This window comes from Opisthorchis viverrini, assembly GCF_000715545.1.
Source record: "Opisthorchis viverrini unplaced genomic scaffold opera_v5_90, whole genome shotgun sequence".
Classification (NCBI taxonomy): domain Eukaryota; kingdom Metazoa; phylum Platyhelminthes; class Trematoda; order Opisthorchiida; family Opisthorchiidae; genus Opisthorchis; species Opisthorchis viverrini.
The window spans coordinates 54,880-78,953 of record NW_008751743.1 but is presented as its reverse complement, the minus strand read 5'-3'; the positions used below and the strand labels follow the sequence as shown (position 1 = coordinate 78,953).

The 24,074-nt window shown below is 41.5% G+C and overlaps 2 protein-coding genes across 2 annotated transcripts; both read left to right on the top strand.

The window, feature by feature from the left end:
* Nucleotides 1–740: 740 nt before the first annotated feature.
* T265_04920 (hypothetical protein) lies at nt 741–15,831 on the top strand (the record flags this gene model as incomplete). The annotated part of the gene is made up of 4 exons (XM_009169788.1): nt 741–1,195; nt 1,229–1,409; nt 9,576–9,865; nt 15,468–15,831. The coding sequence occupies 4 exons, from the start codon at nt 741–743 to the stop codon at nt 15,829–15,831; spliced, it is 1,290 nt and encodes a 429-aa protein (XP_009168052.1).
* Nucleotides 15,832–22,307: 6,476 nt separating this feature from the next.
* On the top strand, nt 22,308–23,717 carry T265_04919 (hypothetical protein; the record flags this gene model as incomplete). Its single annotated transcript, XM_009169787.1, has 1 exon — nt 22,308–23,717. One exon carries the CDS (start codon nt 22,308–22,310, stop codon nt 23,715–23,717), a length of 1,410 nt encoding a protein of 469 aa, XP_009168051.1.
* Nucleotides 23,718–24,074: the final 357 nt, after the last annotated feature.

Genomic DNA, 24,074 nt, shown 5'->3' with positions numbered 1-24,074 from the left:
ATGGTGGGGGATGGATGCTTCAACTTTCTTGACTTGCATTGTGGGTAAGCTGATGGTGATTTGCCTGCTAAGTGGTGAAAAATTGTGGCACAACACTGCTGCAGTATTACGGAGCAATTTCTATTTCATCAGTAGGAGGGGAACAGAAAAACGTACGAACTACTAAAATTTTTGCAAGCAATGTGAATGGTGGATTGAATGCGCCCTACAGAACTCATCTAAAAGTTTTCTGCATTGAGCTTTTTGAGTGCCTTGGTCTTCCGGTTTATCAGCAGCTGCAACTTATTCACTAGGCTGACAGAGTTGACTTTTTCTGGGGCTTCTATTCGCCTCTTTCCAGTTCTGAAGTGCAAACGCCCTTAAAACTGGCGCCCTTACCTTAACTACTCACAAGCTTTTTGCAACCGAAGAAATACTGCGTGGACTTTAGTAACTGGCCACATCATGCAGGAATTTCACTTTTCTTTAGACTTTTGCCACAGTGACCAAAATCCTAATTCCATCTCTCTGAGCTGTTTATGTTCTCTATCGTTTGGCAGGCTGGAAGATCAAAATAGCATTTCAACCAATCAGGGATAACCTGTGGATTTCGACAAACTTATATAATCATACATTCACTTTCGTTGGCCTATTTCCGGCGCTCAGGTGAATTCACTGACTGGAAAGATTTCGGCAAACAGTCCGGTTGACGAGTTATGAATAAACAACTTCCAGGCAATTAGTTTGTTCCGTCTTCCCTTATGGGTTCTGAGATAACGTCCGAAAAATCCACCGTAGCAAGAAGATGTGAACTGTGTACACTTATCTGGCAGGAACTTGGTGGTGCACGAAATTCGGAGGCACCTGATCATGCCAGAGTGAATAATCTTTCGGATGGCAGAAATACAATCACAAACCCAAAAATAACGACCGAGATCTCCCAAATCATTCGAGAGGAACTTTGTCGGTTTTGTGAGAACACGACGATTCGGGGTCTACCACGTATTGTACGCGCCCATAGTCGATCGCTTCGTCTGCTATGGTCAGCACTGGTGACAATATTGATGCTTGGTTGCACCACATGTTTGCTTTTCCTTGGTCGCCAATATCTGGAATACAATGTCATTCATCCACCTCGAGTGTTGCGCCATACTTCCAGTCCGTTTCCGGCTGTTACGGTTTGCAATCTCAGGCCCATCTCACCCGATGGAGTAAGGTATTTGAAACAGCGTGGTTGGAAAACACCCAGGCAGTTTGGTATGGATTTAGCGCGTTTCACGCAACATTTTTATTACAATGCTGGGCGAAAAGAAGATTATAAAATGGCAAGCGCTGCCATTTCATTTGCTGGTTTCTTGGAAAGTTTGCCAAACGACGAGGAACGAAGGAAACTGGGCTACTTGCATGAGAAGTTGATAATAAAGTGCCAGGTAGGTATACGCTCAAATAGATATATGTACTATTTGTAGAACGACCTAATGTGGCACATTATGGTGTGATACAATAGCACACAGTACAATGTATACACATGCATACCTTCACATATACACATTGGTGTTAAGAACTTTAGGATCATTTTACTTCATACGGCGTAGAAAGTTTTTGATTATCACGAGACGGTAAATTTTAGAAAGTAGCTATTATCGGACTTTTTTTGTGCCTTTTAGATTAATGTGTTACTTTGAGTAGTCTGCATTTCTTATCATGCAGCTAGCTATGCTTGAGTTGAATTATCCAAATAAGCTAGCTGATGGCTGTAGCGGATCATTTATGAGTAGCCTTGCTCTAGAAGATGCACAAGTCACCTTAGGTGAAATTATGGTAGATGAGTAAAACTGGAAGCTATACACAGGAATCAACAACAGGTAGTTGAAAACAATAGTGCAACTTACAAACATTCTGATGAATAGGCAAAGTGGCGAGTTCTTGTTATTTAACCACGAAGGCTAAATATCCCTAAACCAGACTTAAACAACCTGCCCCGCACTGTGCGAAAACCAGCAACAACTGGATTTCAGTCTCTGTAGCACCGATAAACAAGCTTATTAGTATTGATATTCACGATTGATAAAAGGCTTCAAATCGGAAAGCTGGATTCATCGTACAAGCCACTTACCATATCTGTTTTTTCACCGACGCAATTTCAAGTACTTTGGAAAGGTCCCGAAAATTTGAACTAAGAGGTATTTCCACCGGCCCTTGTGTGTAGTATGATCACACCACACTAAAATTATGATATTTAGCATGACACTTGTCAACACAAAACATATTTAGCATTAGGTCCTTTGTATATTTTAGCATTTAGCAACAAGCAGTCCGGTTATTGAAAGTGCTATTTTGGCAAACAACAACGGGTTCTGTTATCGGCGATCCCATTTTGGTGAGAGGAGTCTGAGATCTGTAATATTCATGATAGAAAACTACGTTTGTCACGTTATCATTCATGTTCACCATTCAAATGTAAATTCATAAATATATCGGTAGTTGTTTAATAATGATAATGTACAATAATAGGTAAAACCGATACCCAGTAAATATATAAACTGCATGTAAATTAACGAAAGTATAAATTTTCCACGCTGTAATGCTCAGGGAAATCATTTATTTGTCACTTGTTACTGCGACTTCCTTAATGTTTCCGTATGTCAAAAGAACATAGAGCTTGAGAGCCAACAATTTTACATCGTAATATAACCCTTGTCCTGCTTGATCGTATGATCAAACGTTGTGCAGTACATCGATACATTTGGTTCTGATATCGCTCTCTGATACAACGAAGGATATGGTGACAGGAGCCAAAGACTGGTAAAGATGCCTCGAGAATAGAATCACTCCTGACTTGTTTTCCTCTTTACCTCTAAGTGTCGCCTCATTATTTTCTTCGGTTAAGCACCAATCGCTACACATACAGACCTAACTTCTGCTTTTCTCTATTTTGAATCGGTAAATTCACTTCGAAACACTATACGTTACAGTGTTTTTCTAGCTGTTGAATTAAAACAGCGATTTAAAACCATGCGTATTTTTAAGCAAATATCAATCGTTTGTTCAAAGTTTGCTCATTTTTGTTGGGCACATAAGACTTGAGACATTATTGCAATGGATGGTGAGCCAACATCCAAGAAGAAATTATCGGCTGCTGAAGATTAAAACACTGGATTCCTATACGTGGTGATTTTCCAAAAATTTGCTGGTCACAGAGTAACTGGATATTTGTGTTGTGCAACGAATTCTAAAATTCTGGTATCAGTAATTGGTGCCGTCTGCGAATCAAGTTAGATGCATCCACAACATCATCACCGAGATTGTGATGCGCGATTAAGTGACAGGATGGCACGGGTTAACGTTTGACGGCACCTGGCAACTTACTGTCAAGTGACTAATAAACCAGACAGTGATTGGTCGACCATTGGATTTAACAGGAGGTAACTCCAAAATTATGCGAGTTTATCAGAGGATTAGTTCCTCTGTTATGCGAAATAAAAGCCATTCTATTGACAACCGACCTGCATATCTCCCTGTCACCTGCGAGAATTTCAGTAGTTTAAATACTTATTCTTGCAAGACCTCCATGTGTTTTCTGTGTTTCTGAATGCGGGAAAAGTCACATTAATGAAAACCACAAACTCTAAGTGGCCTGGAAAGCTTGCTTAAAAATGTGGCTTCCCTGATTGACATGGCTGCTAACTTAGTAACCAATTACGACTGCTAATCCACTATCCAAACCCCAAAGCAATGGAAATGCGACGAAGTGGAACACATTATGTAAACGATAGTTTAACGAACCGTAGGATTCTTTCTACTCCTACCCGGACGTTGCAAAGTAAGGAGACGTTGGATTGAGTAGGAACATGATCGTCGGTCAGTCGTTGAAGTTTTGCATCTTTATGCAATGCACAACTTTTTCGACAAGAGTCAGTTATGGCAATGTTTACAGTGTTTACAATGTTTACAATGTGTTTACAATGTTTATTCAGAAAAAAGGGTGAGCCATACTGATATTTGATCATTATGCGTGCACGCCTGGAAATTCCCGAAAAAAGAATAAGTCCTGGTGCTGCATAATAATTCGAGTGTTAAGAATTGTGTGATAATCCCTGAATTTACAAAGAGAAACAAATATTCCACAGCGAGCAACCAATGGTAAGTACGTTCACAACCAAGGGGACAATATTTACATTGGGTGGGCTTGTGAGGACACCCTGAGTGAAGCACAATGACCACTTGGATTGAGTCTGCAGTGCGTAGGTTTTCTTTGAGAAAACATGTGTAGGATGAATACGAGGCAGAACTACTGATTTGCTATAAATCACGCTTCAGTTTCACTCGCGTAGACAGGAACTCATGCATCACCACAATGCGTACCTTCAAAATATTTGTGATATGATTAATGTTTGAATACGCTCTAGACTTTTGAACATATGCTGGAGTAATAGATTATTAGTTGAACCATGCTTTGTGTCGGTGCAACCTCCATATTTACACGGTCCTCAGATGTACAAATTTTATAGTTGAACGAGTTTTCATCTCAAAAAAACCCACTACACGCTTCTTGTATTAAGCGATCGAATTTGATTCGTACCGGGTTTCAAACATTACCTAGGAGCGCCTTATTAGGATTGGATGCTCGCGCTTAACTGTTATTGAGAAGTACAACTGGTAGAAACTGTGTAATATTCGTTGGCTCCCATCCTGCAGATCAGTGAAATATGGTGATTCTTGCCAAAGTTTAACTTCAGTAAAGAGCATGACATTTTATTACAATATTGCATTTTGTCACAACCACAGGAACCGCTGAGAGTTCGGTGGACAAAGAGTCACTTTGAGCCTTGGCATCCCACGTTTCGGCCTTATTGGCTTAGCTTCTCATTGCATTTTCGGTACGTTTTCATGGAAGGGGCCGATCTGATAAGCTGAGCTGAATTTTTCCGTAGACCATATTCAATTCATGAAGAGTTTGCAGGACAGCGCATCAATAGTAAATAGAAGAAAAACCTAGATATTGAATTCAGTTTGGTTGTGGAAGGTTTCTTCCATGAGGAAACGCCTGTGTAAGCAAAACTTTATAAGCAGCGTGGGTATCCTAACTTTTGGATTTTCATTCAGAGTAGAGCATTTTCATTGAACTGTAATTAAAGACTACTGGAAACAGATGAGTTTATTCGTTGTTTTGATCATCACTGTTTACATTCGCTAGGAACAAAATAGTCGGAATTATACAGAGTGAAAAAAGGCGTCAGACTGGCGCCAAACTGTGTATGCTGAAGCTGGAGTCAGATAGCCAGGGAAAATTGACGAGCGAAGGTTCAAAGACTTGCAGCAGGTCACCGTTCATGCTAGGTATGATGAAATGGTGACGAGAGCTGGCATCAGCTGTTCATATTTCATTTCTTTCATTCGTCAATACCTTTGGTGATTGGTGTAATATCGCACTTGATGTTGCGGCACCACTACTTTTAGAGAGTCGCGCACTGGCGCACAATCGAAGTGGTATTCCAGTGTAAGATTTTAGAAAAATTCCGGGTGGGCACCAATTCAAAACTGAAATTTATCTCGGTCCACGTGTTAAAGTTTAGTAAGAAAGGCTTGTTGGAACATATTCAGGACCAATACAGTCAGTCACAGCAAAACGCAAATGCGTCATTATTTCGCACAAACCCATATGGTCCTGGCTACACCATCGCAATCGAGCCCTATTCTAGTAGGGGAACAGAGCTGGATAACAACATGAGACGGAAGTTCCCATGCTTGGGCAGATATAATTTCTGCAAGCTCATCTATCTAGTGCCCGAAGACCCTGTGATTCACCATAGAAAGCTGACGATTGTCAAACTTACCTAAACACCACTCCGATATCCAGTACTTAAAGGTTCCCGATTTCTCACGAACATAGGTAAATATATTGCCGGATGATGTCCACTTATGAATAAGTAACACGGAATGTATGGATTCTGGGCTCACTTATCAGCCATAATGTGTCCAATGTGCCGTAATGTCGAATTAGATGCAAAATCATGTACATACAAGAGTGAAGAAAGTTCTTTGTCATTCTTATCCGAAAAATAACATGTCTACATGGCTTCCAATGAGTTTCGAAGTGAGTTCTCTTTCTGGCCCTTGCATTCATCCTCAGTGGCTCTACTTAAGCTATCCGCGCAATGGAACAGCCTCTTCCAGATGTACACGTACCTTACTGCTGTGCTCCATATATTGTCGAATTGTTTGACTTTTATCTATAACTAGGGCAGTCTATCAAATAAACATTCTGACAACGATTCGTTGGCTAAGGAATGGGCGCACATTCTTCCTACAAGGTAATGAGAACAAATATCTAGGGTTCAAGAGCGATAATTTTAAATTTGACTGCATTAAATGATATTTATATATCATGCAACACGTACTTTAAACTACAAAAGACCCTCCAGTGCGATATTTGTTAACGTAATTTTTTTCTTTCCCACCCCCTGTTAGCATGCCCAAAAGAGGGCTACATGGACTCTTGAGAGTGTAATTCGTCCCAGCAGTGTGAAAAAGCATCCTCCGTGTGTAATCCTATTCTCTTCTATCTTTGGCATTTCGACGCGTGTGCATTTTCATCTACCGTGAATCCATCATCTCAGTTGTATTCCAGATGTCTAGGGCCTCGGAACATTTGGTCAATATGCTTGCTTGTCACTTGGCTAGCTGGGCTGTGCCAGACGGAATTTGTCATAAGTCTCATTTATTCCGATTTTTGCAAAATGAACTAGTTAAGAAAGGATCCCGAGGCTCATTTATGTACGCAGCCAAGAGAAAAATAGCACGTGAGTTCGAAAACGGATGAGCGGGTGGAATGCATGCCGGTGATTTGTGCGTGCCCAGTAGCTTCGTTAGTATTTAGGACAAACTGCACATCTAAGGTCCCACCTCATCATTGCTAATTCAGTAGCTCACCACTTCATACATGGGTAAAGTCAGCTTACGAACAATTTGCTGAAGTTCCACCCCCCATAATCCAGTATGTTGACAGTTTGGAGACAATCCAGACTTTCAGACTCTGACATATATTAATTCAACTAACCTCATCACGCTTGACTGCAATGTGTGTGAATATCACAGTGAATCGAATCAATATCTGTGATATCGTTCATTCAGCCAAACCGCTTAAAATTGGAAGCGCTGCAGAGGGAAATGCCTGAAGCCGAGTGGATTCTTCACTTATGGACAAGGACATAGCGGTTGCCGGAACTTGAAAATGCTCAACATTCTTGGTTTCACATACTGCATCTTTAATTTTTTTGACCGCTTTGTGACAAACAAGACTGAAAACTTAACGCAAAATTTCGAGTGACAGTAGGGTAACGGCGCAGCTACCGAAAAAGGTTACATTCCCACCAGACCTTGCAATTCACGAAAGCGGAAGGCATTCTGATGCAAATCAACCTGGTATCGGTTACCGTCTAAGGAAATCCACACGCCAAACCATTTTTTTCGCCCTCTACAGAATTTCTCCAGTTCTGACATGTCGTAAGAACTACATGATGATCGTCGAAATATGATGTTATTCTTCTGGTTCGAATTATATGAACACGTTCAACAACCGCTTTATTGCCGTGAACGTAATCGTATGCGAATAGAAATTATGCGTGTATATGAAGGTTCCAAGGTGGGCGTCATCAAAATCTGGTTCGTTTGCCAAGATTGGTCTTTGCAGTTGTACATATTGGGTGACGGTGATTTTGGACGTTTCTTGTACACCTAGTCAGATGCATATCTGGTAGGTTGTATATCAACTCTGAGCTTCTCACCTACGAACAATTGTGCACAGCGGTACGTCCACAAGTATTATGGACTCGGGTGTATCAGGTTACTTATTGCTGGGATGTGCTAATTACTTCTTACTTGCTGTGTGTCATCATTATACGTGGTATTTCTCCAAACTCCTAGCCACAGTGCGCGTATCATCACAACTCATCGACAGAATTTGGAGATCCAAAGACAGTTAAATGCGTAAAAAGACCGACGAAAGTGTTTGACCAATATTAAATTCTTACCAGAGGACTCAAGAGATAATGGTCCCTTCAGATGATGATATTTAGCATGCGATGATTTGATTGATCCTCATTATGGATTATTTCTTCCTGAGAAGGGGAAATTTCCATCGAACGAATTAACGTACTCAAATTCACGTATCTCAGGATTGGAGACAATTTTATCTTGTAAATGCGAATCTCTCCAATAAGGTACAGAGCGTTGCCCATCCCCTCCTGTACTAACCACCTTCATCACGCAAAATATCACAGAAAAAGACCGGCACTCTACAAAGAGCACATGAAAGGTCACCACATGATAGAGCGGTGCACTTTTGAGTTTGCATATGCGCAGCCATATGCAGATATAAGGTTCCATGGGCTTACGGAAGACTGTAGGCTTTGACTTGCAGAAACGTTCGTCCACATGCGAATGGATCGAATGAAGTAATTACCAGTCAGAGTACTACGCCTGCGGCCTAGAAAACTTGCTCGTAATGTGCTTGGGCATGGCTGCTACTCATTGAAATTGCTCCTGTCCAACCCGGCTGAACAGTCTAGAGTATGACTTTTTGTCAATGGGACCGAACGGCCTCGGAAATTCATGTGATCTGGTGAACTCTAGGGTTAGGGTGCATACATTATTTTGTTTCAGAGGGTTTGGTGTGAAACATATCGTCAAATTACGTAGACCGGCATTCTGTCTCAAGTGCTGAGTTGATGGCGTAACACACGAGGATGATACACCATTCTGCAATATCCTTACGGGCTTGAACAAACTCGAAAGCAAAACAGAATGCTGATCTGGTGTCAGACTGAAAAAAAAAATCAATGGAATTAACTTCTCAAATCACCTTTGCAAATAGATCGTAACTGAATGACCCCCGGAGTAGTCGCTACTCGAAGGTGCAGCTGGTGTCTGATTGGGTATCCCAATTGGTAGTTGATCAGGTAGCTGTTGATCTTTTTGCCGAGCTTGGAAATTGACTCTTAGACGTTTCATCATTTCTCGAACAGACATCATCGATGCTTGTTGAGTGGGTGGGTCTCGCAAATATCGCGGACCATTGTGGGTTAGTCAAAAGTGAATTTGGAGCCATTTGGTGAGAATAAAACGGGAAAAGTACTGTTTGCAACAACAATATACGCCCTTTCTTAACAAGGTAACTCAGAATTAGTTCGGGTTAGGAGTGTAAACTTTCCTCATGAAAAACATTGAAAATCAGGTACCTCTTATGAATGTTATGGAAGCAAATCAAAGCGAAGTAGAAGCCCTGTTGAATAGACTGACCATCATACCATCTTTTGGCATGCGCCTTGCACCTTCGAACCGCAAAGTCATGCTTCAGAATGTGCAGTCTGCGAATTCAAGGAGAATCACTGGAGGTTGTGGAAAATTTTACATACTTCAATAGTTGTTTTAGTTCTGACGGAGGTATGTCTGATGAAGTCAGTTCAAGAACCTCAAAGGCTCGAATCATTTTTGCTAATTTGCGTCACTTGGGGCATCAAAAAGGCCTATCACTAGATCTTAAGGCTACAAGGCTATATATAGTAAAGTCTGCGTTGTATGGGTGCGAGACGTAGCCCCTGTGGACAGATGATGTGAGGCGTCTTCAGGTTTTCGACCACCGATGCCTCAGAAGCGTGGCTGGTTTTGGATGGCGTCAGCGTGTTAGTAACACGGTGATTAGAAAACGGGTACTTGGTTGTGCAGCAGATATTTCACTCGGGGAAAACATCCAACACCAGCGACTACGCTGGCTCGGTCATGTGCTATGCATGCCGAAACACCGTCTACCAAGACGAGTGTTGTTCTCCATGCCTCCTTTAGGATGGTGCAAACCGCGAGGTGGACAACGCATGACTTGGCAGAGGTGCGTGAAAGAGACCACGAAGAGTTTGGGTGTTGGTGGTGTTGTACGCCTTCCAGGATCGGGTCCTCGTAACCCCACCTGTGACTGACTGGAGACGTTGCATGAAATGGTGGCTAATCGATGTCAGTGGCGTTCGTTTTCTCAGTTTCTTTCCAGATTGACTGATTGAGCGATTGGAGGTATGGGCCCCTTAGAACGCTTGACATAGGCCAACACTAGGTCCCCTCCTTCACCCACTCTTTTTCTCTTCTTTTCACTTTAGGACTTTAAAAATAATTAGACGAACATTATGGTTGTACGGCAATGGAGCATCAGTGTCAACAGTGATGTTGCTGTCTTTGATGATGATATAGTAGATAGTAATTACTTGGATGGCTGATCAGATAACAGGAAAAACATGGAATTTTGACCATACTTTCGCCGAGTGCGGCTTTCAATGCAAGCATCAAGCAAATTCAACAAAGAGCGATCACAGTTATTCGAACGCTGTCGATTTCACTCTCGCCCGACAGGGACGTCGTATGCTGCACATTATAATCAATATCGATTACTTGGCGGACGTTTTCTCAGGATTTCTGGATAGTGTGACATTCGCATTAGCAATCAGAGAAATTAAATCAACAATGGAGTTGCCGAGAGAAGAGAGATATTTTATCCATAAAAATCGATTGGCTGGGTCCTCGGCAATCAGCACGATTAGACCTATTTTCCTATTTTGAACCTGAAGCGCATTTCAAGCCTTAGTTTTCCTAGTACGCCAAAAGGTTTGTTTTAAACAATGGCCTAAGAAAGACTACCCATAGTATATAACTCTTCTATGACCTGGTTCTACGGACCTTCGTCTTTCAGGTGAGTTTCAGTCTGTAATGTCATCCAAACACTCTTGATTCCGATGACTGGAGTTCTTCCGGAATGATTAGTCACATTATTGCCTGAACTGAGACACCATTATCTTATCATGAACAAGAAAAAGAGGAGAACTAAACAATTGTGATTCATAAGATCCTGAAAAATCTGTTATTTTTAGTCTCTTATGGGTTGTACTGGAGACGTTGGTTACGTTGTATGTTACAAGACGAGGAATGTGAGTTTTTATTCATGTAAAAACTATGATGAAGTTTCAGCCTACTGTGTTATGAGGATCCAAATAAGTCTGTTGAAAAAGGAACTGTAGATAAGAGCAGAAACTTGTTGTGTCCTTTGACAGTTACTAGTTGCCTAACTTCCTCGAACATAATCGCACTTCATAAGAGAAAGATATTCACAAAACGTGCTTTTTCGGGGTTTCTTATTTGCACTAAAATTCAAACATATTGCACCATATGGTGGATATATGCTAGAGAGAATTCTTTAGTAGACGTGTTCCGTTTTGACCACGATGATTCTCTCCTTATTCACTTGTTTCTTAATTTTGCAAGAGGCGAGTTGCAGTCTTCCAGTGTGGTACAAACCGTGATTAACGAAGGCAACAAGCACATCAGGCAGTGAATTGGTGCCTTGGAGACCAAATTTTTGCTGGAAAAATGAAAACTAGCATCCACTAGAATGAAAGGGGAGACCGAGGTCCATGGTTGAACTTCTCTTGTCATTGCCGGATGTACTTTGTCTAGACTTCCGAAGTCTGGGGTATTTCGTTGACGAAACTGATCCAATATTTCCAAAATGAACTGGAGGATGTACCTAATTCTCAACGTTCTCTAACAAACAGTCCCACATAAATGAATTTAAAACATTGCCGGCACCATTTTGCTCCATTTCCACTTCTGGTTACGATTTCTTAAATCAATTTGCACCCGCGAAAAACACTGCCATCAGCAATCTCGTTTCAAAACATGGAATCATACATCGCTTCAGTTTTTTTAATAGCAAAGTGGTAATCCAAAATCTGCGCATGAACGACCAGTCTGATTGCATACTAGTTCAAAACAGGCTAATCTACTCTATCAGTGTCACCTTGCTGGAGGAAAACGGCGTCCGTTCGAGCGAAATGATTGAGTGTGGGTCTCACATGTGTTCTGTTACGTCAAAAGTGGAAAATAGCATAATACATATACTTTCCTGATTGATCTCTCTATATAAATGAGCGGTCTTCTCTTAATTTTGCCTTGACCACACAGTAAACCAGTTCAGCATAGGTTCATTCTGGACTACTTCTATGGACAGGTTGCTCAAATGGAACGGATTGTTGGGAGTCACGAATCAGCTCTAGACTCAAGCTAAGCTTAGGGCTCAGGGGTATACTCTCTGCACAATATATATATATATATATATATNTATATATATATATCTTGTCATCCAGAAATATATTTTGACAGACTACTTTCAGTTATATTTGCAGCCAACCGGATGAATCTGTAGTGGTAAACGGCCCTATGGAGCCTCTAGTGAACAGAACAAATTACTAATGTAAGCCAGATACAAAGTCACGAGGAGATAAATCCAAGTAAATTTTAACTCACAGTTCAAAATAGGAGATTCCGTAGTTCCGTATTTCGTTAGACCACCACACCAAGAGAAGTTCTATCTTCCAGGTATTCCAAATCTCCGGTGATCGCAATATTAATCCACAGATGTGAATAAATTTGTCCAGCGTTTGTAGCTAAAATGTTTCTTCACGTTTAGAGTTAGTAACAGCCAAATATAGCCAACCGGCAGTCACAACAACAGTCACTCAGCAAAAGTCTCAAAGTCATGTTGGACCCAAAAAGCGGGCGGTTGCGATTGTATTTAAGCAAAACAAACTTTTGTACAGTAATGTGACTAATATTGATAGGGAAAAGGAAGATGATACTGAGCATGAAAAATAGCAGTTTACAAATGCTATACAAACATATATATATATATATATACATGATTTTCGTCATTATATCCAAGCGCTTTGGCAAGATGGAGTGATATCGACTGAAGAGTACACAGAGATCCAACGCTTCTGCAGCAATCCATATCAGCATTCGCAACGTACTCTGCAAGCTTTATTGATTCACATACGCCTGTCCATTTCGGCGTTAGAAACACCATAATCAATACTACGACTTAGTCTTCCGTTTCTAATTGCTTACAGCAGAGTCGCACTTGATGGAGATGATTTGAATCAGCAGTTATATGGTAAGACCCTAATAAAATCAGAAACTCCTATTTCACTTCAACCATAGGTCTCATCCTAAAAAGACCAAACCAGTTAGTTCGTCGTTGGGCTAAATTTCTCAACACTATCGCCTATAAATCGCCGATACTAATGACAGTAATTCTTCGAGGGTTGTAAGAATCCTCTTCTTATTTGATAAGAGCCAAAGTGGTGGTGCTGAATACCTTCCACATTGACGTTTGGATCACAGCTCAGCGGTTCCCCCTGTTATGATAACTAGAGCTGAACAGCGGTGACGCGACGGGGGCTTAATGACTGCACACAGTGAGTGAAAACCAGTAAGGTGGGGTCAGATGACGAAAGTTGGGACGGTTATATCGAGACCGGTCATCAGTTGTGAGTCTAGGCACGAAATTCAAGATGACATGCACTAGAAGCAGTGTACTGAGCGAGGCAAAGTAAAATAATCGTGAACTTAACATTTTAATTCATGTGGGACTAAAACCAAGGTCAAGGAGTTACCATATTAGCGGGAGATTAAGTAATACTTGTTTCTGAGTGTTCACAGCGGCCAGATCCGTAACGAGTTCGATGTATAGACTAAACACAAAAACAGTTGAATTCATCAATCTCATATTACAGTAAAACAATGAACCGATAGGCTGGTACTTTGCAAACACCCACCTCTTGCGCCGTATTTGTGTTGCATTTCGGACAATAATGAACGAAAACAGTAACTTTATTGAACATCGCAAGCCAGAGTTTTCCTGTGAACACCCATGCACTCAAATTACCGTAGCTTAGCTGAATCCCAGACACTATGAGAAGCCTTCATCACTAGACTGATACGAAATGGATCAGTTTGAAAGCTGAGCGTTACCAACTTGGGGTCAGTTAAGGAAAATTATGTCAAAATGTGATAGTACATCAGCTTCCCAGGGAATTGAACTCATGAGGTGACTCAAATAATCAGTGGTTGCAAAAAAATATGGATAACCATTTGAGAGTCCTTGGACAGGGATTTTTAGCCTAATGGGCTGGGTCGTCGGCGTCCTTCCTGCGGAGGTCCTGCTATTCAACCTGGAGAATTCGCTATTATTGAGAATTTTGTTACTCGTTTTTTGGCAGCATTGTGGTTCATGAAGTTTTCACAAGTTTAAAGTGTCCATCACATAGTGACCTTGAACCTCAACAACAAATGTTGTATTGGGAGTAGTCCTAATGTTGTTCAGACACAAGTTATTTGTAAAACGGCCACGGAACGATAAAGCGTGAAGCGCTTTAGTTCAACTCAACACAGCCATGAACATAAACATGTCAGAGTGACGGATGATATTTTCACAATCTCAGTGGGCAGTAAGGCCAATTGTGCTGTTTGTCTGGTGCGCATCGTATGTGGCCTATTGTCAGCTGTCGACAAAAATAGACCAATCCGTATATTACCCATTCATTCCCAATGAACACAATCACGGTACGAAGCAGAAAAACTTGTTTGGAAGAGAAAATTATTTCAAAACATCGTACTTGTCAGTACTAAGCTGATCTAGGGCGAGATGGACTAAGTGGTTAGAGCGCGAATTTACTGACCGGAAGGTTCGTGGTTCGAACTCGACCTCTGCCACTCGACTTCCTCTGCCTATGCTTGGGCGACCTGGCAGTATCCCAGCCCTTGCGCCTCCTTCGTGTGTCATGGTAGCTCAACACCGAAAGGGTGCTACAGTTGAGCTATCTTTATTTTTTCTAGTTTGTAATCTTTGAAGGGGGAACGTAAAGGTTCAGTATCATGAGACTTCGTCTTCGTTTGAGTACTGCTGCTCTTTTGGTGAAGGTCACTGAAACTTCTAGAAGAAAAAGTCCCATTAACGGTACGGTTTTGTCGCTTTCTCAGTGTGACAAGTGAGCAGCATTATGTCCGGGGGCGTTTAGCCCCATACTCTCCTGTGTTTATACGTATATGGGAATGACTACATTTTTTTCCTTTTTTGGGTTCCCTGAGGGTTGTTGTGGCATCTAGCCTTCTTCTTGTGTAGGCATGATACGTCTTCTTTTTAGTTTACCGAATTCAGGAATCAGACAAAAAACTACAACACCATGTGTTCAGTTGTGGCATGGTGCCTAGTTGCTATGCCTCTAAAAGGAGGTATATGAGCTTTGATACTGTCAGTTTGCCCATTCCTGGATGCGAGTGACTGAAAAGCCAGTAATGGGTTAGAATTTTGGATCTTCTGGTGAGCTGCTTCGCAACTTAACCTCAGCTATCTTTAGCTTGCTGAGAGAATCACACTCGTACCCCTACTACCTACTATCAACATTCACGTGCACCGGAATAAGTGCTCCAACGTCGCAGTTCATTCTTGGCACTATATACATATACATATATGAGGTGTCTCATAATAAACGCCAAATAAATTAGGTAATTAAACGTAGCCAATTTGAGAAAAGATGACAAAAATGTTTTATTAATAGTAGCCACATAAAGAAGGTTTTGTGTGCAAGTGTTAACGTTTTTTGTTACAGGATGGATGTCAGCACGCGCACTGAAATACTGAAACCCAATTATTCTCTTGATGAAAGCGCCACCGCTGCACTTCGTGGGTACAAAACCAAACATGGTCTCATCAAAAATCAATTCACCGTGTCGACCATTACACGACTGATTGCGAAATTTGAGTCCGTTGGATTTGATTTTCCTGGCAAAGGGAGAAAGTCTCTGAGTGATGGAAGAGCGCCCATTCTACAGAATCCCGTTGAGCAACTTCAGTCCCAGAGCACCATGGCATCTTCGTCAATAATTCAGGTGTCTCAGTTGACTGGCATTCCCCGCGCCAGCGTGCATCGTGTTATGAAACGCCACCTTGGTGGAGTTAAGAACAAGAATTGAAGAGGAGTGTGCACGAGTGACGCTTGAAGAATTCGGACATGCTGTGTCCCACAACTCATACCGCCTCTAACTTATTATAGAAGAAAGGGCAGCTTTTTCCAAAAGTTTTTGTAATGTCAGTTTACTTTTAGTAGAACTCCATAACGCACGTATGTTTGTATAAAAAATAATATATGTTTAAATTAATGTTAAAGTAAAAGACATGAATATAATTTTTTGCGTTTATTATGAGACATCCCGTATATGTATAACTCTCGTGTTCTGTCGCATGGAAAATTTGTATCAGCCGACCACAACCAAAACGAAAACACACGTCAGATGGTGTAGCCACTGCCCTAAAAAGTCCACGGATGTCCATTCTCCAACTTCTTCCATCAAAATAGCTAAGAAACTGCTTAGTTTCAATGAACGTCTTTTCGTTTATGCAAAAGCCGCACTTAAACAAAGACCACTTTCAACTTCCAAAGCGTGTTATTTACAGAGGAGATTATCGCACCGCGACAAGAGTATGAGGGTTCACAAGACTATGATTACCAAACTGTGTTTGCCTACTGTTCAAAAAGGGAAACAAATGAGCAAACACCCATTCAAAAGCTACTTTTATACTGAGCAGATTTAAAGAAACTAAATTCACAAAGGTCCAAGCCTAATCCTGAAAGACGGCAAACAAAAAATCCCAAAAATTGAAAGTATACTAGATTGTTTCGCCGTTTTGTCCTCTCCGTCTCAGGTTTTACATGAACTCCTTCAACGCTCAAATGTGTAAAAGTGGCTTCTGATTTCCAAACGAAAATTCTTTGTGGACACTAGCGTTACCCGATGAACCGTCTTTCGACGCTGCCTATCAATTATACTACTTAATTGGACAATGACGGAAACAGGAAGCAGCTGGTTGATTTTTTGCTAGTGCGGATGAATTGCAGCATGCGTGTTACATTGAAATGGGGAGAAAATAAACAGTGGAATTAGTAGGCGTAATTATGACGTCAAATTTATTTATAGTCTCCCATTCTTGATTGACTTTAAACGTCGGCAGTTGTGCCTGTGAGAAACACCTTGTAGAAACTTGATTCGAAACCGTTGTTTGACTAGCACAAACATTTTGTGGTGCGATCCATCCACTCAGACTTAATTGGTACAGGCAGCGAAACTTCACAGCTTTTATTGACACTGTGTAAATTGGAGTTGTCTGTCTGGTCTTCGAGAGTTCATTTTTATTACTTGGTAAGTAGGTTAGCTTTCGGTGCTTTCCATTGGTCTTGAGTATTCAAGTACCCGCTAAAAAACGTGTTAAACGGTGCCGACGGCAACATTGTTCCGACACAGATTGTATCAACTAAGTGCAGTTAAACATACCCCACCAACAACCCAGTAAAAGTAACGTCTCTATCTGCCTGATTTTAAATTTCCAGATCTATCCACTTGTTTTATTGTTTTTCAAGATATAAGTCCCCGATGGGTACATTTCTCAGGAGTTAAAAACACCTACCCTCAAGTAATTATTGAGAAATAAATAGCTATATACTATAAAAAGCATTCGTTTTTCATAAAATTCATTGTTTATAAAATTCGCCTCCAAAGTAGCTAACACATTTTGCTGGCTAGCTTAAGCTTAGTTTGGGTCCACGAGTGAGTGCATTTTCATGGTGAAATTTCGTTTACTAATTAGAGTTTCAGTACTGTAATCCGATTTATATCAATGTCCCAGCCAATTATACCTGTTTGGTTTTGGGTGGAAGCATCGTTTTCATGACATTTAAATTCTGGTGGAAACAGTGTGCCAAAATGGTCTACAATTTATTTTGATGGCAAGAGAATATGAGATTCGTGTTCTTTGTTTGTAAAAACACGCTTTTTAGTCAACATTTGTAGTCCTAACGTTCTTAATTCAGACAAACGCAGAACCCGGGTGGATAGATCAGAGGGTACGCATTTGAAGGACCTAGTTTCGTTGACATATCACTGCGTCTACACATGCAAAAATAATATATATGGAAAACAAGGTGAACTGACAGTTGCTCATTGTATAGTAGCTTATTTTTTCATTACTAGTTCCGTTTCTCGTGTTCGTTATGGTTTTAATCAACTCGTTATGAGTGTATCCACCAAATTTGGTTTCCAGTGGGATAAAACGAGAGAAAAAATAACTCATAATTAGAAATCTAAGGAAAAGCGCGTTAGTGTGTTTTGCTCCATGTGGTGCACATCCCTCATCGGTAGCATTACCTCAGTCGTCATTATGAACCTACCAGTCCCAAGCTGACCTTGAATGGAATGGGACCGAATTGTTTTCCCACATTAGATTCAGTCGCGTTAAACGTTTGTATACAAGGCGCTAAAGCGCGAAATCGACTGCCATAACTTATGTGCAGCGGTAAAGCTCCTGTAAAGTACGAATGAGTACAATTCAGTTTGCAAAGACATTCCGGTAATTTGCGTGAATTAAACTTTTTGAAAAAAATTACGATAAGTGATATCCAGGCACCGCAAGACCTAAATGGGTGTGCAATGCATTCACCGATTGCGGATGCAATGCATTTCATTTATATGTCGCACTTGTTAGTTCATCGTTCTCATCTTTAGGGACGGAAACACGGGCGGTGGCACTGATTCATCCCTCTCGTAAAACCACAAATTATATATGATCATTTATATGTCGCACTTGTTAGTTCATCGTTCTCATCTTTAGGGACGGAAACATGGGCGGTGGCACTGATTCATCCCTCGCGTAAAACCACACAGTATATTTGACTATACCTAAAGACCTAAATCGAAAAGAAGAGAAGAGAGTAGGTGATGGAGGGACCTGATGCTGGTCTATCGCAAGCATTCCGATGTGCTTTCACCTCCGATCAGTCAGTTGGTCAATCAGTCAATCAATCAATCAATCAATCAATCAATCAATCAATCAATCAATCAACCGATCGCTCAATCAGACAATATGAAAATAAATTAACAGCGTGAGCGCCACTGATATCGAATAATAGCCATTTGTTGCAGTGTCTTCAGTCAACAGCGATACCTCTCATGGAAGGCGAACTCCGCCACCAACATCTAAACTCTTAGTAATCTATTACACACCTTTCTACCGAGCCATACATTGTCCATCTCACGGATTCTCCCATTCTGTAATATGCACGGAGACCAATCCTCGTTTCGGTAGACGATGCTCTGGCATGCGGAGCACAAGGCTGAGCCATCTCAGACGATGGTGCCGGATGTTTTCCCGCGACTGATTTACCAGCTACATACTCACATACTCGTTTATCAATTACCTCTTTACTGAATCCGTTGACGTCATTTGATATCATTAATGGAGGTAAAAAACCTGGAAATGTTGTATATTTGTCTACAGAGGGTATGCATCATAGCTCTGTAACAGTACAACCCATCCTGGTATGCAGGACTCTTGAGGCCCAGTGATGTCTTTTTTGACGTCACAATTGACGCAAAATAGCAAATGTCTTTGGGGTTCGCGCACCGGCATCATCAAACACAAGACTGTCTGAGTTAATATGCACTCAAACAGAAATACTCACCAGTAGACATTTCACGTTTGTGCCGCCTGTGCCTATTTGTGCCTGCTTTTCCATCAGCATCCGTTTCCATCCTTCGGGTTGAATTTCACACTACAATCCATCCACTATTTCCCTAACGCACAAACACGTAATACCGTGTTCAACGCAGTTTCATTCCTCTAATGCTTACAAGTGGCCTCCATTCAAAACTACAACACTGCACATCCACTTTGGGGTCCTTTAACAGGCATCATTGAGCGCTCTATTATTGTTCTTATTGTAAATAAGTAAATTGATTATCAGATGGCAAACACTAACAAATGTGTTTTACAAGAATGATGATTGCAATAGTTAGTGCACTTGACAAAAATAAACACAACTCAAAAAGGGGATGAACCAAAAAGTTACCTATCGTTTGAGACAACGTTTAAGTGTTCCTGAGTGAATTTCCGGACGTGAGACGTGTTTTCTATGCAGTATAGCTGCTACGCGTGTTTCGAAGTTATCCGTGGAGGCTTGTGGAGCTCGGTTGACCTCCTGCTCTGTGCACGCGTGTGTTGGACCAAGTTGCATGCCTATTTATTGTGCGCAGTGTGAAGAGAGGGATGTCCATTCATGTTTGATAATGCACGAACACAACTTGACCTGATGCGGTTGAATTTCGTAGGCCGTGGTACGTGACAGGTGGGCTGAACAGTTGTGCTCAAATCAGGGGGGTGTCCATTCATGTTTGATAATGCACGGACATAACTGGACCTGATGTGGTTGAATTTCGTAGGCCGTGGCACGTGACACAGGTGGGCCGAACAGTTGTGCTCAAATCAGATGCCTATTAGCGGCACAATGCTCTTAGCTGCAAAACCTTTGGAAGTGGAACAGAACTTTTGCACCAAGATGTTGCATTTTGTTGCGTATGTACTCAAATAAAAAACCACCCTAATCTACACTCATATTTTTGCTGCTCATCAAATTTCATTGTCCACTGAATCAATCATACCTATGGCAAAAACGTCTGGTGAAACAATTTCCTAGTATCGCTGAGGCTCCAAGATGCTTAAATGGGGCTCAGAAAGTTGAACTGGTACTCTAAACTCAATTGCCCGATTGCTTTAATCCATCAGGGACACGTCATAGCTTTCGGAAATTCTATCCCATTGTGCGAATACTGAGTGCCTTCAAATCACTAGCAGAAGATTCATATGTTTGAAGCTCCCTACTTAAGTTTCGTGGGAGACTCACTGCCAAAGATTCCCACTGGAGATAAAACAGCTTTACAGTGCTTCTTGGCTGCTCAGTATAGACTGAATTTACTTACAAGACCAAATCTCAAATAAAAATTCCCAACCCCCCCCCACTCATCCTGCCAACACAGACGACCACATTTGGGGCTCATCTGGTAGAAAGTTGAGGAAATCAATCCTTAACTTACTTTTGAGTTGATGTGCACAGTACTACTGATCAGCAGTTACTTTATCAGGTCTCCAGCCCCAACAGACTTATCAACTATAAAAGTCCATTTTTTTCGGTTCTTTTGAAGATACTTATGAGTCTCATGGGTGGTTTAACCAAACGTTTGCAACACAATGAAAAAAACACGCACATTCATTGACCCTCCTTGGCATTTAAAACGTTTGCTTTGAAGCCATAGAATATCGAGATTTAAACTCTATTTTTGTACAGTTTGTGTTCGATGTGTGTGTGTGTTGCAGCAGCTGCAGTTGTGCGCAGCGACATGGACCCACTACCTTGTTCTTTTCACTGCACTAGTTAGTTTAATTTGTGTGGGAAATACTACTCACAGCACATGAGACAACGGAAGGCGTTTTACATGTAAACATCAGTTATCAATGACAATTCCATCCTCTGGTGTCACAACCCAACAAAAAACTCGGCTAAACTCATTCCTTCTAGTGTTACAACCTTCGATGGCCCTAAGCAGTAAGTTTGTTTGATATTCGTGCTTGTTGCATTTTCGTTTGAATGATACGTGCTGTGCCATAACTCGTCACTCGTGCACGAAGCTACCGGCCGGTTCCAGGTTTAATCGCTAAGTGGTAACTAACATTTTCGGCAGCATGCAGGATGAAACTTTTGCCACCAGGTATGAGCTTATCACCCAAGTATGCGCAAATATCAAGTGTCCAGCTGGTTTAGAATCGCTCCCCCTCCATTTCGCCTCCTTGAAAGAGGAAGAAAATCTTATTTGGTGAGATAGTGTTATCTCCGTCGAAAAAGGTAACCTAAAGTGGGCGACCGAAAACGGTCTACTCTACGAATTGGTTCGTTTTGAATGACAACCTTCTATTGGATTCCCACGCAACACGCTTGTTCGCTGAAAGCCTAACTTCAGGTTACAGTAGGACCCAAATGAAATATCTACTAAAATAGCGCTGCCAGAGCGAGCGCGGTATCCTGGATATCGACTATGCATATGAAGGATGGGGCACCCGATTTTCCACAGAGGTTGGTTTACGATTACACACTGTCTGGTGTAACCAGGCCTATAGTAGTGTGTCACACTATACTATACTACACTACTCCGTACTATGCTGTACTATACTCTGTACTCACTGTGACATACTTCATTCTACCACATTTTGCTCTACTCTACCATACTCTGCTTTAGTGTACTGTACCGTATAGTCGTTGCAGTCTAGAGCCACCAACCTGAGGGACCACCCAAGATGTCTCCTCTGGGAGGTTATCTTTCTGAGTAAGAACTATACCACTGAAATGTGCATCAACGTATCAGTCACAGATTCTATCTTCTCCTGGTAGTTTTACTCTCACCAATTTTTTTTTACCATGGACTGTAACCTGTACACGAAGCTAGGTTTTTTCTAGCCGTAAAGCTGCCACTGTCTCAGCCTAGCGGCGTAATCTTACATTACTATCTTGTTCTCCGATCCACAGATAACGTACTTGAATGGGAGCAAATACGTGGCTTCTCCTTGCGACATGACAGGTCGTTGGCGGAAGTTCATTCACGCTCAGTATTTGAACTGTGCCACATTCGAACCCTTTGCCGAACTGCGTGCTTACACAACAAATATTGAATTGTATATTTACCTGAACGATCTAACCGAATACGCCACTTGTCCGGATTGTTTTAACAACGAGGTGAAATCCCAGCTATCTGGTGCCCTGATTGTCATTCATCCAGCAGACTATCTCCCCGACGTCAACGACAAGAGCATTAATTTGAAACCTGGGTCTCTGACAGAGATCCGATTGTCCACAGTAGAGAACGTTCAAAAAATGCCTCCATATGGACGATGTTCACACGATTTGCCCGAAAGTGTACCACTGTATGGAACGGAATATGCGTATTCTGAGTACGCCTGTCGTCAGGCGACGATTCAAAACGAAATCAGCGCAAAATGTGGATGTTTTTCAATCGAATTTCCATACAGCGAACACGCTGGTCTTGAACCGTGCAGTCGATTGCCAGCATTTGTAAACATATCCAGTTGTGATAATGTGGCATCAGCCACGGTCAATAGCACATGTGCAGCACAACTCACAGAGTTCGCCCAAAGGATGCTATGCAAACGCTCTGTCACAGAGAGGTTTGCTCATGGTATAGTGCCCTCATGCACGATGCCGTGCGCTTTTTACTCATACGAGGCGGAACAATCCACATCGACGTGGCCAACAAAGGTATGGCAACTCACGTGGTTAAATTCCTCTAGCATCCGCCGGCTGGGTATATTCAATGGACCAGAGTTTCAAATCTATCGGGAGGCACAAACTCTTCTGGCTCAAGGCAATGAGAGTGCAGCTGCTCGTTTACTGGAACATGCGAATCTCTTGGAACGCAATTTACTAGCCGTGCTCATCAATCGGCCAAACTTCGATGTCCGTAAGGTAGAAGAAAAGGAAGTTCTATCTTTAACCAGTCTCTTATCACAATCTGGTGGATTGTTCTCCATTTGGATGGGACTTACAATGATCGCATTGGGTGAAATCATAGAGTTTTTTATGCGGTGCTTTGTAAAAGCGAAAGCTTTGAGGAGAAACCGAAACACATTAAGACCAAATTCGCTACCAAGTGATGGAAACGTTAGCATCACATCGCTCATGCACAAAATGTCAATAAACCGGGAGGAACAACCTGGCGATGAGAAACCTTGCAAAGAAAATCATCTTCTGTGGTTACAACTCATTGCATTTATGAAGCAAAATAGTATGCAGAGCCATGCTTCATTTGGAATTGAACCTGAATGTGTTTGTTCATGTATGCAATCAGAAAAGACTAGCAATAATACTCTGTCATGGCAAAGACCTAGTAGGAGCAGTGTTTTTCGCTCACATCTGCCGAACATAAATCATGGACATCGAAAATCCATCTCTACCGAAGTATCTTGAACTTGTCCGCGACAAGTCAGTGTGAACAGTCTTCATTGCTGTCATTTTCCATTGTGAATAAAAATGATCCAAATGCCCAGACTGTCCATCGCAAAATGCCCCCCCCCCAGATCGTGCAGCTAATTGACATTTACGAACTATTCTTTGAGATTTCCTATAGTGGTTGTATTTCTATTATTGTTGTTCTAAAAATCTACAAATCTGCACTCCTAAAGTTTGCCTCGCGCAACAAAATGGAACTGTGAACTGGTAAACAAGTCTGCCGGTCTTGGCTAGAAGCGCGGATTACCGGTTGAAAACAGAGTAAGAGAAATCGAACGTGTTTATTTGCTGAAAGAAAAACGAAGGTAGCGAACA